Consider the following 16,867-nt stretch of genomic DNA (forward strand, 5'->3'; position numbering starts at 1 on the left):
TTGTGTGTGCGTGTCCCTTCGGAAGGCTCTTAGAGAACAGGTGAAAAGCCTAAGTCAGCACTATGATTTCAAGGTCTCCTGCTCTCTATCGTAATGAGTCTGAAGCCAGGCACAGAAATATTTATGGAGTCCTTGGGAGGGGGCCCTGGGAGCCACTATTTTAGCCCAGTCAGTCCTTCTCAGCCCTGGCTGCACCTAAGAATCATGGGGCAATTTAGAAAATAACCGATGCTGGGGCTCCACTCCAGACCAATTCAATCAGAATCTCAGAGGGTGAGGACCCAGACGGTATTTTTAAAAAGGCCCCCCAAGCTGATTCTAACGTGCAGGCACTTTGAGAACACAGCCCAGACTCTCCCCTCCTAACGATTATCCTGGTTATCCTACCATCCCAAACAAGTCAGACCTCACATTTCAGGGAGAAGTCCTCCCCTAGTCCCCCAGCTCCGGGTCCGAGGAGAAACCAACTGTTCACAGGGTGACAACTCTTCCTGCATCCGCCTTTTGGGGCCATGAGGTCCCGAGCGAGGTCTGCAGCAGGGAGCTCTGCTCAGACCAGGCGCCAGCACTGCGGGGCGGTGGACATGGCTCCTAAGGCCGCATCCGCTGGAGCAGAGCGAGGCAGACCCAGGGAGGAATCTAAGTGTGGCTGCGCTTTCCTTCCTCAACATTATTCATTTTCTCTTGACATTTTGTTTTATTTCTGCAGCGACTATGTGAGAATATCTTTTTCAATAACTCACGCTCCTGTGTCATTTCTGATATTTTTAAATTTTTTTTAATAAAGGAAATTTTTATATATATACAACTACTCATATTTTCTTCTATCTGGGAGAAAAATATTATAACTTTCACACATTCAACTAAATAGTCATTAATAAAGTAACATGTCAAGCACCATAGTTTTGCAACTCGAAAGAAATTTACCATTATTGTATATCAGTTAAAAAAAAAAAAGAATTTCTAAAAGCACCTCAGCATCAGCTTACAATTAGATATCTAGAAGAATATGTACAGCTTGTTATATTGGAGAGGCAGAAAATAACACTGAAGAAGACCCTGACTGTGTGTTAAAAATCAAGGGCCTGAAGTTACTGTCAACAATTAAAAATATATATATATTTAAATCATGAGCCCGGAGTGACCCGAGAAGCACGGGGTTGCTGAGGACGGCCAGCTCAGGAGGCTGAGTCGCCCCACTCTTGAGGGGTTGCGCCAGTCCCGGTCTCCCCGAACTGCAGCTCATGCAGAAAGCTATATTTGAACTGCCTACTTCTCATTTTCCAAATGTAATTCTAAAACTGTCCATTTAGATACCTAAAAGCACTGCTTGTTTTTCCATTTTCCTCTCCAGTAATTCTTTTAAACTCTCATCTCTGTGCTTGAAGTACAAGTAATCAGAAAAGGAGGCACCCCGCCGGGCGCTGGGCAGTGCCCTGCCAGCGCGCGCTCTCTCCCGACCGCCCTCTGCCCCGCGGCTGCCCTTGCTCTGCTCCTGGCCTTCTTCTTTCTGCATGTCCTCGTCGTCCTCCTCCTCCTCTTCCTCTGCCTCCTCCTCCTTGCAGGCTTCCTGGAGTGCCGTGGGGGCCGGCTCGGGCTTGGCGGAGAGATCCTGGGGCGCGCAGAGCTGCCGCTTCCGGGGGGCCAGCCCCGGGCTGTCCCGCTCTTCTTCGCAGCAGTTGTCGTCCTCCTCCTCCTCGTGGCAGGAGCTGCCCCTGGCGCTCTCCCCATCGGACTGGAAGGCCCGGCGCTTCTGGGACAGGTCGAAGGGCTCCTCCTGCTCCAGACTCCTCAGGACCCCTGCCGTCTGCGCAAGGGCGATTCTCCCCCTTCCAAAACCTGCAGAGAAAGGCAGTGGTCAGGCCCAGGGAAAGCCTTTGAAAACGGGTGGTTGGTGGTACCCAGGGCCGTTTAGTGTCGTTTGAGTTTACATTTTAAAAATCGATAAACTCCCAAAAAGTCTACATGGGTCTAACCCCTTTAAGGGGAATTTGGCAACATGGAACAAGAGCTTACTGTAAGCCTCGCTCTGACTTAGCAATCACACTACTGAGAATTTAGACTCTGAAGATTGGCAGGTGCACAAAATCTGTGTGTGAGGATGCTTGCTCATCACCACATTTTTTTATAACGAAACTGTGAAGACGATTTACAATCTATTTATTTAATGATAGAGGCTTGTTTAAATAAATAATAGTACCTCCATGTAGAGACCCGATAATCACAAAAAGGTATTCTCTATATATTTTAAGTAAAAAACATACATACTTATTATATATATTTACAGTGCAGACCCAATTCATTCACTCTCTTCCTCTCTGTCTCTCTCTCTCTCTCTCTCAAAAAAAAAGATGTATGTCAAAACTCTGAAAAAATAAGGTGATTTGGACATTTTTCTTTTCATTTCTAATGCATTTATTTTATTATTTTCAGTGAGCATCTATTTCACCATAAAAAAAATAAAATAAAAACAATTATAAAGGTATTTTCATCTTGAAAAAAAGATATTCCATTTGGGGCCAAGGAAGACACCCCATACCTGGGCCCTTAACATAGCCAGAGTAGGGAGGACACGAAGAGGTCCTCTGAGGACCCCAAAGCCCCTGTGTCCAACCACAAGTGTTCCTGCCATCGGGTACAGTGATGCATGAGGGTCTCACTTTCAGTTTCAGTTTGAGGACTCTGTAGGCACAGACGTTTCAGGAGCCACCAGACTCGTGGCAGCACTCTGCCTCATTGGATCTTGACCGTGGTGAGCCACAGGCAAGCCTGAGGGACAGGTGGGGGCTACTGGAGAGGAGAAGTAGGAGCGATGGGTCTAGGGGTGCAGCCAGAGCTGGCTGCGAGAGGACCAGGCTTCTAGGTGGGGACACACAAAGGAAGCTGATGTCTACTGTTGCCAGCTTTATGATACTGTGGCAATGAAGGTGTCTCAGCTTTAATCAGAGGCACAGGGAGGATCTTTTTCATCTGGGCCATGATTTTTGAGCCATTTCAAAAACTAGAGTGAAAAAATGCTAACACCTTTTATCAATGAAAACATTAAAATTGTTGAAAGTCTGTTAAAATTTTTCAAAGCAACTCTCTGATAGATAGTGATGCTCTTTATTTTCCCAGGACGACAGAGTCATCAGGTGTGATTAGGATTTGAGAGTCCGTATGGGGTAAGCTGTGGTGACCAGGCCAGGCGTTCAGGTGGAGGCCTGTCTCATCTGTGTCTCCAGCTCTGGAGACGGAACAGACCTCACCTGTTCTGTAAAACCCAGGCCTGAAGTGGGAAGCGGCTCAGGCAACGGAGATGCAAAGAATAATTTAAGTGAAAAACATTGGGGGGGGGGGATTACTTTAGTTTTTTAACCAAATTTTTTTCAGGGCTTTGGCACAAACTCCAGGCCTTGCTTTATGATGACCATGGGTCCCTGTTGCCCAGGAGTCACCACTCAGTGGGTGTTGTAAAAATCTGAAAGCTACAGTCATTCTGCTGCATGCTGTGTGTGCTTGTGTGTACCTTATCTATGAATATGCGCACCTGTCTGACCACCTGTTTTGTAAAGGGGTGGAGAATGAGCAAATACGAATGAATCACCCGTGTTTTCACCTAGTGCGGTGAGCACTGGCTTGACTCAGAAATTCTCCAGTTGGAATCCCAGTTCTGCCTTCAGACTTGCTGCCTGAACTTGAGCAGTTTATATAGCACCTCTCAGCCTTGGTGTCCGCTTATATAAAATGAGAACACAGTCTGCTTTGTGGAATTGTGGGAACACACTCTGAAATGTCTAGCCCTGTGCTTTGATCATGGTAGTGACCAGAAAAGAGCAGCCAGCTAATATGATTTAAGTTATCGATAGGACTGTCTTCTCCCTCTGTGCAGACCTCCTGGAGGAGGACACTGGTCTCCTTCCCTTCCTCGCTGCCTCGGCCCAGAGCACACTGCCCTGGGCAGCCTGCGCTCACTGCAGGATACTGAAGGACTGTCTGATTAGGTGAGCAAAGAGCAACCTGCCAAGTTCAGCAGATCTGGAACATGAACTTTTCACTGCTGAGGGCTCTGGGACTGAGAAAATAAACGAGGTGAGAACTTTCCATCAGTTCAGTCAGGACTCAGCCAGGGAAACGTAAGCCTCTGCTCTGCGTTTGGGCTGATCAGCCCCATTGCACAGAATTGCCCTTGAGTGTGTCTGGGCGTGAACAGGTAAGAGGAGGCCTGCTACAGACACACTTCTGCTGACGACAGAGCTTGCAGACCTGTTTTTCCAAAAGAAAAAATAAAGTCGCATGTCCTTTAACAGCTGCGCAATGAAGTGTATACAATACAGGCTTTGGAGTCAGAAAGGTCTGTGTTCAATCCTGTCTCTGCCACTTTTCAGTTGAGCAACTGGGCAAATTAATGTTGCAAAGCCTCATTTCCCATATCTGTAAAATGGGGATAACAGAAGTTCCTCCAGCCTGCGGTCCCGAGAGACCCGAGTTCGGTTCCCACTAAGGGCATGTATCTCGATTGCAGTTTGTTCCTGGCCCTGCTTGGGTCGTGTGGGTGGCAGCCACTCGATGTATCCCTTTCACATTGATGTTTCTCTCTCTCTCTCTCTCTCCCCCTCCCACTCTAACTGAACAAAAAAAATGGAAAAATGTCCTCAGGTGAGGATAAAAAAATATATATTTGAGGAAGCAAGTCACTTGATGCAGTATCTGGAACAGAAAACTAATAAGGGTACGAATGGGCTGGCATTGTTTCCGTGTTCCCACTGACTTTCTAGAATTCACTTTTACTTACTACCTTCAGATCTTAGCATTTGAGTTGTTACAGTAACACTGTCAGCATGATCCTGCTTCCCTGCTGTAGTCTTGAAAATTACTCTCTTATTTGACCATAAGAATAAGGTAAAGCCCCCAGTGCACAAGGTCACCGCCGTTTGGTACCCGCTGGCCTTGCAGGCTGGGGGCTCTTTGGGGGAGTGCGTACCTTGAGAGTGGAGGCCCCGCTCCATGACGCCGTGCTTGACTTTCATGTGGCGCGTCAGGTTCCCCTTCAGGGTGAACTTGCTGGGGCAGTAGAGGCACTTGAAGGGCTTGCTGTCAGAGTGCAGGTGCATGTGGCCCATTAGGTTGTGCATCCGGTTGAATTCCTTCCCGCACAGCTGTGGAGACGGTGACAAGGAGAACACAGGTTACTCACAGGCAGGGCACCCCACATGCGAGGCCCTTTGTCTGGATCTGGGCATTCTGAGCTGCTTCCAAAGAAAATGCCCTCGTGGAAGTCAGGGAGGGGCTAGAATGTGCCCAGGTCAGAGGTGGAGCAGGCAGGGGTGGGTTCATGAGATGTTGTCCCTGTAGCAGCGGAATTTTAAACTCAAGGTTAAAATCACAAAGCTCCTTTTGAACCTCTTGAAAAAGAGAAGCTGATCTGAAGAGCAATTGCTCAGAGTGTGCTTCACTTGAATAATAATGATACAATTGCCTGTTTAATATTTATGGGGCGTTTACAATACAGGAGGCACTATCCTGAGTCTGCCATGGAATAGCTCACTTAATTCTCACGTCAATCCTATGAGGTGGGTACTCTTTCACTCCCATTTTACAGATGGACAAGCTGAGAGATTAAGATGAAGGGATTGGCCAAGGTACACAGCTCGTGGGCGCTGGAGCTGGGATAATGAACTCAGGTCATTGGACACCGGAAGCCACATGGTCAACCACCATACTGCATCCCTTAACAATCCCTTCTGTTAGACAGTATCAGGCAATACTTTTCTAACTTTTAAATTTGCTAGTCAGCGGGATGAATTTCAAGGAGACAGGTAAAGGGTAGATATCTGAAGTACTGAAAAGGTTATCTCAGGTATACAAAAAGTAAACATTTTATTCATTTTTTTGTCATGTCTCTTGATTTCCATTAAAGTGCAAGTGCATGATGGACCAGCGTGGTTCTCCGACTTCTTTCAGCAAGAAGCTGTCTTTCCGAGGCTTGCAGATGGGGCAGGGTGAGGCAGAACCGCGGCTCTGGGCTGCTTTGCTTGCCCTTGTTGTCCCCAAGCCTTAGCGGGGCAGGGTTTGGAGACTCCAGCCCCTCCTTGGCTGTGCTGGGAGGATTGCAAAGGATTCCTGTTAAGGGAGGAACATTCTCCTTCCCTCCCCAACCCCAGAAGCCCCGGTCGGGAGCACCGCCGTGTGGAGTAAGAGATGCCGTGGCTGCCAGGGGTCCAGCATCCTCTGAAGCTGACATTAGTTTTCCTTTCTCACCGAGCGGGGTTTTCAGGGCCAGTGTTAGGGATTCTGGATTGAATTTTTATTATTGAAGGCAAAGTTTTCCGCGAGTAGCTATGGAGGCGAGGGTTAGCTGGCTGCGGAAGAATGGGTAGACCCAACAAACAGTGACCTTGAGAGATTAGCCCAGAAGAATGCTGGGTGGTAGGAGGAAGCCAGCTTGGAATTATAAATTTGTCATAGGCAATCCACACATGTATAATGAATGGTTGGCTCTCTATTTTTTAATGATTCATATTTGGGAGTTTTAAGTACTTTTTTCCCATTTTGCTTCCTTCAGTATACTGATGTCCCACACTCAATATTGAGTATCTGCATGCCACATGCATTTGGAAAAGGTGACCCAGGAAGGGAAAGGCTGAGAGAGTAGGTCTAATTTCAACGTCCTCAGGAGCCCTCCATATGGGACAGATACTTGCTTTCTTTTATTTTCAGTAGAGACAATTTATTAAGAAATTATCAGCCTGTGGCTTAGTTTTGCGTGTGTGCGCAAGTTCTGGCAAACATTATTGATCCGTTTCTTAGTATAGTTTATGCAGTTCTCCATTCTGGCTAAAGAAAAAGAAGAAGAAGAAGCAGCTTTGAATCCAAAGATTCTGCATTAGATATTTTCAATCGAGGGTCATTTTAGACAAAGTATATTTTATTTGGTTTCTGATTATTTGGAGTGATGCTACAGCAGATTTGTAAACAGCAAAATCCTGCCTCCCCGCCCCCATCCAAAATAAGACAGATAGGGAGAGAGGAGCTGGAGGCTGGAGGATCAGTTAGGCTACTGCACTAGTCCAAGCCTAAATGGGTCTCACAGTCCGCAGTCCAACAGAGAACTGAAAGGACCAGATGGGTGGATCCCATGAAGGGCGAAATTACACTTTTAGTTATGACTTATGGTTGCTGAGGTATTAGAAGCTGGACTGGCCCTTTATAAGACTGAAGGAGATGGAATTTTAGCCTACCCTTGAAGAACATGCTGAGTGACTTTGTTTTATTCTGACACAAGCATAAAGTCTTTACATTAAACATTTGAGGACACTGCACTCAGTCTGAGACCACAGCAAGCCAACTGTCTCTGCTGTGATAATGATCAGCTGCAGTTGCTGCCACAGCTACTGTGACTTTGGGGTCAGAGCAGAGCCTGCAATTCACCTGCCCAAGGTCCCATCTCCCTTCGTCCTCACCCCTCTGCCCACCACACACATAGAGGTGTGTACACATCACAATGGCCACCACTGGGAAACTTCCAGGATCTTCCTCAGCCTTAGACAAACAACCTTCTACCACCCTTTATCATCGCCAGTGTGTGTTTTTCTATTCTAATGGTTTTCTGGCTCAATACATTCACTACTGAACCTCCTGGGACATTTCAAAGGTACATGGGGACATTAGGGCATAAAAATGATATTGTCCCCTGAAGTCAAGGCCTATGGCCTTAAGGAAGGCCCACTGTGGGACATGACTGAGAAGCTATATTATCTGATGTATGATTGGTAAAGGAGACTGACTTCTGTGTGTTGGTAAAATTTAATTTTTATGTATCTTTCGTGGTTTATCTTTCAGGGTTTACAGCAGCTTACTGGGCAGCCCATGGAGAGCTTTTCCAAGGCTGAATGGAGATATGTCAACTCTGGAAGATGTTTGAGGCACTAAAAGGTGCTGAGACCATCTTCAGAAATGTTTGGGCTACCTTCCTTGTCGTTGTGGCTAACCTCAGTATTGAGTAAAGGGTACATACACATAGTAACACTTAGTGAACATATAAGTATCTGGTGGGGGGAATAAAAAGCAAGTCTGGAAAATATCACTACTCCATGCAAAAATCCCCAAAAGCAGCCATCATCACTACAGTGTGTACAAACCTACACATACTAGTTTGAAAATAAAAATCCTCGGTAGTAGAGGAATAAAGACAATTAACTGAGGACCCAAGGTACTTGGATACCAGTCACAGGTCAGTGGTTGGCACCTTGAACTTCTTCCTCTCAGCCTCCGACCCTCCTACAAAGCCCTTGATTATTATCTAGAATGCTTGTCTTCTTCGTCTTTCTCAGAACACTGTCCTCGCATGAAAATACGTGCAGATAAAAATTTTGTGTCTGTGAAGTTCAGAGAGAGGCCTCTCAGTCACTGCTGGTGAAGAGGGACTAGAGAAAGAAGATGGGGTCGATTACAGATGGTGCAGCTGAGGGGGTTTGAGAGGTGAGCTCCAAGTACATGAGCTCCAAGTACACTGCAACAGGTGGGGGGAGAAGTTAGACGGGAAGAAAGAAGGAAAGTTGAGAGGGAGCACCAAAACTTGAGTTTCGTCTTCTGAGAAAAGCAGCCATCTATGTCAAGGGTCCCCTTGAATCACAACAGGTGAGGTTAAAAGCTTGCTCAGGTCAGGACTTGCTGAATCATCTCCTGCCTAGGTCGGCAAAGATGAAAATACAGGCAGGTATTGGTACAGGAAGCTGCTGGAGTGGCGAGGACTCAGCACTGGCCTGGCAGGTGGCCATCCCAACCAGTCCACTCCTCTTAAACCCTCAGTGTCTCTAAGGAGAGATATTAGTGAGCCTGACATGAAATCTCAGCTTTTCCATTGATGCCCACTTTTATGCCTACTTTTTAAGAAGTAGGTGGACCTCAACACTTAATAGAAAATTGGAACAAATGTTTTGAACTGTCCTTTAAAAATGGTTGCATGGACCACTAGGCTTTGAGATGGCAGAGCAGAGAGGTGATGGCGAGACTGCAGAGGAATAGAGAACTGGCGCCGTTTTCTCTTCCTAAATGTCCATGATGATGGTAGTTTCTTAGGAAGGTTGTTATAAAGATCAAGTGAGATAATTCATGAAAAGCATTTGGCAAATAGAGCTCAATAAATATGAACTTTTATTACTATCATTATCAGGTAGATAATAGACTCCTACATTCCAGAAATAGAAAGATCTTTGAAGATGAGGGTGCTGTCTTTTTAGACTTAATTATTTGGGGGGAGGGGGTGGAGAATATTGAAGGAAGCGAGGAATCCTTTGAGTAAATACCTGCCAGGTTACTTGAGGTGTAACAGAAATGGAAGCAGTTGTGCCTGACCCGGCACTGGGGTATGTGGATGGAAAGAAGATTCGTCTTAGATTGCAGGCTTCGGGAGAGCCCATTATCTGGCTCCCTGATCCGAGCCCTTTACATAGCTGGCAGGTGCCGGGTTCCTCATTTCCTAGGAGTTCAAAATTCCAGCTTCCTGGTGCCTCTTCCCTCTCTGATCCAGGGCCTGGAGATGCCTCAGGCAACTTCCCCTGAGCCGCAGCGACCATGCTGACAGCCAGAGCCACGGAGAAGTCAAGGCGGTTGTGTGCAGAGACAGGGTGACGGCAGCGGGCAGCTGCTGGGCTGGGGCCAGAGGCCCACGAAGCCAAGAAGAGCCACACTGCTTTGCGCCAACCAGCCTGTCTGAGCCCGAGGACTGCGATGCGCCAGGAAGCCTGTGTTTTCCTATTCTGAGAGAAAAGGTCAAAGAGCTGCAGCCTGCAGCCCAGGAGAATGGCCCCCGCTCAACTGCCCTTCCCTTACATTCTTCTCTCTCTCTCTCTCTTTTTTAATAAGAAGGGTGTTCCTTTCCTCAAAGGGAGAGAGAGGGAGGGAGGGAGAGAGAGACTGTAAACTGTCCAAAAGGGCCGTGAGAAAACAGGAAGCTTTGAAAAGTACAAGAGAAAGCAAGATGAAATCTATTTGCAGGCGGGCCCCTGGGGACATGTGAGGCATTGTTAAGCAGGCAGTTCATACAGCTATATCCTTCCTTCTGCTGAGGAGGGCTTTGCTGCCAAAGGCTGCTATCTGGTCACTGCCTTAACCCCCTGAATGCCAGCCCGAGAACCTTGCTTTCAAGTACTGAGTCCCGAAAGGTCCCCACGGTGTCTCCCCTGCGTGGCATCCAAGAACTGGAGGGGAAGGTGGAGCCTGTTCGGTGGAGGTGGTGGGGGTCCTTTTCAGGAAGACCTCGTCCTCCTCTATCAGCTCTGCCCGCGGCCTTTAGGCCTCTGCCTCAGACCAGGCTGCAGATGACCTGGTGATTCATAACTTAGGCAGCTCCCGGCTTCACCCATCTCAAAGGAGAATTTGTCCCGGAAATTCTGGATGGCTGCTTTTCCTGGACAGGTTTCCCAAAGACGGCAGCTGGTTCTTTGCTTTTATGGAGTGTGGCCGCTACAAGGACAGCATCCAAGCCGACCTCTGCATGCTTACGCAGAATCTGGGAAGCATCTTTCTGAAACATGGCTTAAGTGCACAGGCGCAGGTCGCTGGAGAAGCTCCAGCTGGCTCCAAGAAGCTGGGAGTCCAGAAGCCAAGCCAATAGCAAAAGAGCCCAGAAGGGCAGTAATTTTTTTTTAATAAGGAAAGAAAAAGAAACATCAAATGGAAACCTTTCTTCTCCTCTAATTTTCCATTCTATTGTTAATGCTTAATCCCACCGCGAGCAAACTTTGCTGCTTGCTGTGGACAGCTGTTTCCACTGAGCAGGGGGCGGGAGAGCCAGTTCATGTTGCAACAGGGGGAGGGGTTTATTTTAGGAAGGATTGTTAGGGGTGAGAGTCCCAAGGAATTAGAATCTGTTGCTTAAAGAATCTTTGTGTGTGTGTGTGTGTGTGTGTGTGTGTGTGTAAAGTTAGGAGTGAAGAAGACAGAACTAACTCTCAAAGTATGGCTGGAGCAAGGTCTGCATTTTTTTTCTCCCAGCCATGCCAATCCTGTGAAGGGAATAAGTCTGCCCTGTTACCATGATAAAGCCGTGGTTCAGTTGTCTGGGCCTGTTCTCCACCGTCACTCCTCTCTGCCAGCCACTCCTCTTTGATGGCTATGGATAGCATAGCAATGAGCAAATGGCCCTCCATTCCTTTCCCAACTCCCAAACTCCCAACAAGCTTCATGCTGGGACAGACTTGCAAAAATCCAGCACAATATGGATGTGAAGTAAAGTCCACAAGGCACCATCTCGAGGTGGCCCATTTCACCGTGGCATCTGGAGCTGGTTTTCCAACACACAGAGACCCATTACAGAACCTGTCAGCTCAGACATGCTCTGAAATTCCTTTGAAATGCAGAGGTTGATAGTAGGAAGAAGACACGGAGCGAGTGACACTTTGCAGGGAGATGGGAACACACAGAGGAAGAACCGGGAGCTATGCTCTGGCACATTCCAGGAGACAGAGCTCTTGTTTGAGGTGACCAATACCTGTTCTTGTTTCAGAAATGTCTAAGAATGGAAGAGGGCCACCTAAGTTTGATAAAAAAAAAATATATCCTTTAATGTCCAATTCTTTTTGTTCCAGTGATATATGCACTCTCCCAGGCAGCCTCCTGACCTACAGTTGCAGAGAGACCCTACCCTCCTGAAGATACCAGTCCAGTTCCTGCTCCAGGCCCACCTCCCACTGGAGAACAGAAACTGTGCATTGTTTGGGGGCTGGCATTTTATGCTCCAAGCCCCTCTCTTATGGGGTAACCGGGCAATGCACACTCAAGGAGAAGTCAGGTTGAGTTTCTGAACCATCAGACACCCTTTGAACCATGTGTGGTACACTATCATTGGAGTGGAGGAGGAGGGGGCAGTTGTTCTTGAAGGGAGGCCTGAAACATCAAGCTAGGCCAGTTCACGGCATTATTGGGCCCAAGTTGTATAGCTCTGTACAGTCTTCTATTCGCTGGTACTAGAGAGAACCCTCTAAATCCCCAGCTACCACCTGGGCCATGAAATCCTCTGGGCTGCTCTGAGGCCCTTGATCTAGAGAAATAGGACTGTCTCTGTGCCCCCTATCACACATAGCCTGCAAGCCCTTGTCCTGTACTGGCTCTGCCCCCTGCCATATCCCTCTGCCATATCCCAGAGACCTTTTCTGCCTGGTTGAACCACTACTGCTGGACCTGAAATGATGAAGTGGGGTGGGAGTGGTTGGACTGGACAGGTGTGTATTTTTAGGGAAATGCCAACTATGCAATGGCTCCCTTCATATTTTAACAACTTCATGTGCTCTCTCTACCACCAGTTGATAAGATAAAAAATATAGTATGTACCCTGGCAGCAGGAACAACTCTATTAAAAGGGAAGGGGTCAAAGGTCTCAGTGAAGTGGGTAGGAAATCGAGAGAGGGGGGAGAGAGAGAGAGAGAGAGAGAGAGAGAGAGAGAGAGAGAGAGAGAAGTTGGTCTGTGGCATCCGTTGGCCCATGCAGTCAAGGCTAGCTTCGTGGGTGTGCGTGCAACCTGGGCAGTCAGGACGCCCAAACTCAGAAGGGTCCTGAGCTTGGCATAATGCCCTGCTTTTACTCTTAAATTCACCATAACATTTGAACAAAGGGGCCCCACATTTTCCTTTTGCACCAGGTCCTACATGCTTCCTCCCCCTTCAGCTCCGAGAACTCAAGATGGACATAAATTGACTTTCCGACCACTGGGACTTGAAGGAAAGGAGGGGAAATACAAGTGGGTGGCAGGAAAAGGGCTGGAGGGAGAACTCTCCCTCCCCCACCTGCGAAGAATGCCCACACAGGTCTGGGAAGCTCTGGTTCCTGACCCCTCTCACCCCGTCCAGGAGTGGCCAACACAGGAAAGAAGTCAGCTTCACAGGGGGTTCCTTCAAGTGGGGAGACATGCTGCAGAGGCATTAAGGCAGGAACAGCCTCTGGAAGCAGGACACCCTACTTTAGAAATAGGGATCCTCTGAGAAGATCATTTGGACCCCATCAGACATGCAGTAACAGGGACAAGGAAAACTTCTACTTCAAACGAAAAGGCTCTAATTATATCTGAACGTGGTGATTTCTCTCTTCCTCCCCTTCAGCCCTCTCCTCAAGACTTGGACGACACTTGCCAGTACATTCCTTGAATAAAACTACCCAATCCTGAGCAAGACTCCTTTTCATCTTAGAAGTGAAGGGGAACGATGTTGGGAGGGGACAACCTGGGAAGCACAGCACCTCTGACTGACACCAGTCAGTGCCTTGGTTTTACAAATAGATCTCCAGTTCACACATGATCTCAGCTGATGAAATAAGAACCCAACCAAATTAATGTGACGGAGACTTTAATGAAGATGCTCCACGGTCCTTAGGAATAAATTGGAATGCTTCAGATGACTGTGCTCACAGTTATTCCTCGGCCCAAGCCAGCGTTTCTGAGGTCATCTGAGGGCTGTCCTCAGAATCTCTGTTATCCTCTCTGGAAGACCTGCCCTCAAATTATGCCACCCAGCACAAGTACTAGGACAGAGGAGGGGAAGAGTGGGATGGGAGCGGAGGCAGTGCTAGAAGCGTCTCTGACTACTTTCTGTATTCTACTCACTGGCTTGTAAGGGGAAGAGAGCTACACTGGCTGCTCCTTTCCAGAGCAGGAGCTCTCCACATCACCTTCATCCTTTAACAACCGCATTCCCCATTGGGCCCTCCGCCCTCAGACCTTCCCTACTGGCTGCCTTCGCCCCTGGGCACTGATTCCATGGTGAGACAAACAGGGCCCAGCTGAGGTTGGTGTGAGCAAAGGTGTGGTGGAAAGAGGGAAAGAGCAGCAGATGAGCATGGCCTGGAGCTACTCTGAGCCTCAGTGGACCTGATGAAATGGAGTAGAAGGTTCCCCTTTGAGCATTTGCACAACCCTCTGCGTCCTCTCTGCACTCTCCCTGGGCCCCCTGCCCACCTTGCATTTGAAAGGCTTCACGTCAGAGTGGACGATCATGTGTGCCTTGAGGGTCTGTTTCTGCACAAAACTCTTGTAGCAGAGGTGACACTGGTAGGCGCGGATGTTGGTGTGGATCAGCACGTGTCTCTTCATGTTGGCCAACAGAGTGAACTCCCGCCCGCAAATCCCACACTTGTGCTCCTTCACGCCCTGGAGGAGGCAAGATTCAGAAAAACTGTGGTTAGCAGGTAATGTGCTTTCATCGGGTGGGAGTCTTGGTTTTTCTCCCTGCCACCTAAACCCACGGAGGGCCTGCCGGAAGACGTTTAGTTCCAAATGGTGTGGCTTTAGCCTTGTTAAATTGCTATTTTCCTGAAAAATGTTGATTACATAATCCTTTTTCTTCTGAAAACCATAAACTACATAAAGTTAGAGGAAAGGAAAACTAATACTTTCTTGTTCCTGCTGCTGCTGGGGTTAATTCTATAGCAACAGTTCTCGGGGATTAACGGGGTTTGGGTAAGAGCACTGTGGGATGATATGAGAAATGAGCATAGAATCCAGCTTTCACGATAATGAAAAACATAAGCCTCCTAAACTGACACTGTCATCTCCCATATCTTGAGTTCTCATTAATGGACTTGAAAATCCCAGAACAACTCATATCCACACTTCAGTAAAGTACAACTTGATAATCTCCTCTTGAGATGGTCCCCTGGGTTCCCACAGGCCACAGTGACCTCTGGGATTGGGGTATAGAACCTCCCTAGGCCAGCTTCCACCCTATAGAGAAATTTGGCGGAGAATAGCTTTCTGAATTAGAAAACAGGACCAAAGGACATTTTCTAGTTTCCTTGCTGTCTGTGGAGAAGTGTTTGAATAATTTAAGCATCGATGCCCTCAGCTGAAGGCATTTCCAGGGGCTCATAGCATGAACAGAGCATTAGCTAATCCTGACTAACTAGTGCTTCCCCAAAAAGGCCTTTGCAAGGGATCTTGACCCAGAATAAATTTTTTTGGAAGGAAAACTTAGAGAATCATGGCATTAAAACGAAGGTTAACACAGGTTTAGAGCAATTTGCTTAGCTAACAATTAATTGTACTTTAGAAATCTCAGATTGGCTGGTATCCATAGTGACCTGTGGAGGGAGGGATTCCGTGGTTAGTTCCAACTCTCTCTGCCTGTATTTCCACTTCTTTAATCAGGGTCATGGTAAGAAGGTACCATTCCTCAGTTTGTGTGAGCCCATGGTACTAAAGGGTGAGTTCAGGTCTCTACTCATCCACTTACTGGCTGCATAACCTAAAACAAGCCGTTTGGCCTTTCCTGGGGAAGGCGTCCTCATCTCAAGATGAAGAGGTGAGCCCTGGGAACCTGGGGACTCTTTCCAGCTGGAACGCTCTCTAGTCTAATTTATTGCAGATGAGTATGGATTTATGCTAATGAAGAGATCTCAATATTATTGCCCTCTTAAGAAAATGAATTTTAAAAATGTGTTGCATATTCAAACAGCGAGCTTAAAATTATGAAATTAATGAAAACGATTTTCTTGATGGGTTGTGAAATGTACTTCAGCATCTTCCTCCTCAAGACTATATACTTGGCTATGATCCAATTGTTCTGGGACCAAGGAGAAGTATGTGCTTATCACTTATCTACTCTAAAGAAAATTCTGTGTCCAAAGTAAAGTTCACAAGTGGGCTGGCCTAGAACCCAAGTCAGTGGGAGCCTGAACACAACTTTGGGGAACACAGGAAACTGCTGTGTCTCTAACAGGATCAGTGGAATCACAGAGGGGGAGCCTGGGGGGGGGGGTTGTTATGGGAGGAGAGGGAAGGGAGTTAAGAAAGGGAAGTCTTGACAGTAGTGTTCAGAGCTCAGGTGCTGGAGTCAGAGATTCTGGGTGACCTCCCCATGTCTCGGTGACTCATTTGCAATTTTGGAGTAATGATGCCGGTAAGTAGCTCTTAGGGTAGTTGAAGAGGACTAAGTGCGAAGTAAAGCAGTTAGTTGGCACATAGCAAGCATCCAATAAAGACTACCTCTCGCTGTTTGCTGACATCCTTTATTAAAATGCATTTTTCCCCTAATTTAAATGAGGCTTATTTCAGATACCAGGCTGTTTTCCCATTTTGACTTCATTTTCTACTGTCTTACAGAATTTTTATGTTTCAAAATGCAGCTTTGATTCCTCTTCCACATGTAAGCGCACCATAAATCTGCAAATGATCCCCTTGGTGGCTGAATCTCAGTCTAGCTTCTTTGTTGATGGTTCCTGCGCTGGGCAGGCCCTCTCCTCTGGATGCTATCTACAGGTGCCTGGTGTAGGGGAGGAGCTATTTCCACAAGGCAGCCATACATTTCATCTCCGCAGCAGAGCAGAAATGCCCTGTGCTTTGTCCTGACCTATCGAATGAAACCCATTATGGCAGACATAAATGGTATGATGGCTGGGCAAAGTCCTCCACTGACCTTTAAGAACTAAAGAATGTTTTAGAAACCCTGGCTCTCTGGAAGTCTCTCCTGCCAAGGAAACCACCTGAGGTCAAAGATGTGAGGGTGAAGGTCAGTGGGGCAAACCTCCCCTCTTGGAAGCTCAAAGCAGCCCCAAGTGAGCTCAGCTGGGTAAGATTTTGGGGCACCCCTGGGCCTTGTTTTAGTTCATCCTGAATGAGTTTGGTTACAAACTAGTCTGAATGGCTTTGGTTACAAACTAGTCTGAACTAAGACCTGTGGGCCTGTATTTCTCCTTAAAGACCTGGCTTAGGGGAGATACATCCAACCAGAGAAGGGTGCTCTCTCATGCCTCCTGCAATACAGCCACGTGACCCTGCAGTCAGCTAGGCAGGGGCTCCACCAGGGGAAGCACAGACCCGGCTGCACCAGCCTGTTTCCCCACAGCCACCTGCCTATGAAGCAGGTCCCACAGTCGACAGAGAAAACAGCCAGAAAGGTA

The 16,867-nt window shown here is 47.5% G+C and overlaps 1 protein-coding gene across 1 annotated transcript in view; it reads right to left on the reverse strand.

The window, feature by feature from the left end:
• Nucleotides 1-1,224: 1,224 nt before the first annotated feature.
• Nucleotides 1,225-16,867, reverse strand: part of ZNF366 (zinc finger protein 366) — a 59,364-nt gene continuing 43,721 nt past the window's right edge. The window contains exons 3-5 of the mRNA XM_036280555.1: nucleotides 13,929-14,120; nucleotides 4,964-5,138; nucleotides 1,225-1,839 (exon numbers count right to left, since the gene is read on the reverse strand). Coding sequence (XP_036136448.1) covers nucleotides 1,310-1,839; nucleotides 4,964-5,138; nucleotides 13,929-14,120 — 897 coding nt within the window. The 3' untranslated portion in view covers nucleotides 1,225-1,309. The remainder of the gene's footprint in view (nucleotides 1,840-4,963; nucleotides 5,139-13,928; nucleotides 14,121-16,867) is intronic.

The sequence above is a fragment of the Molossus molossus genome, unplaced genomic scaffold (genome assembly GCF_014108415.1).
Source record: "Molossus molossus isolate mMolMol1 unplaced genomic scaffold, mMolMol1.p scaffold_m16_p_3, whole genome shotgun sequence".
NCBI classification, from domain to species: Eukaryota; Metazoa; Chordata; class Mammalia; order Chiroptera; family Molossidae; genus Molossus; species Molossus molossus.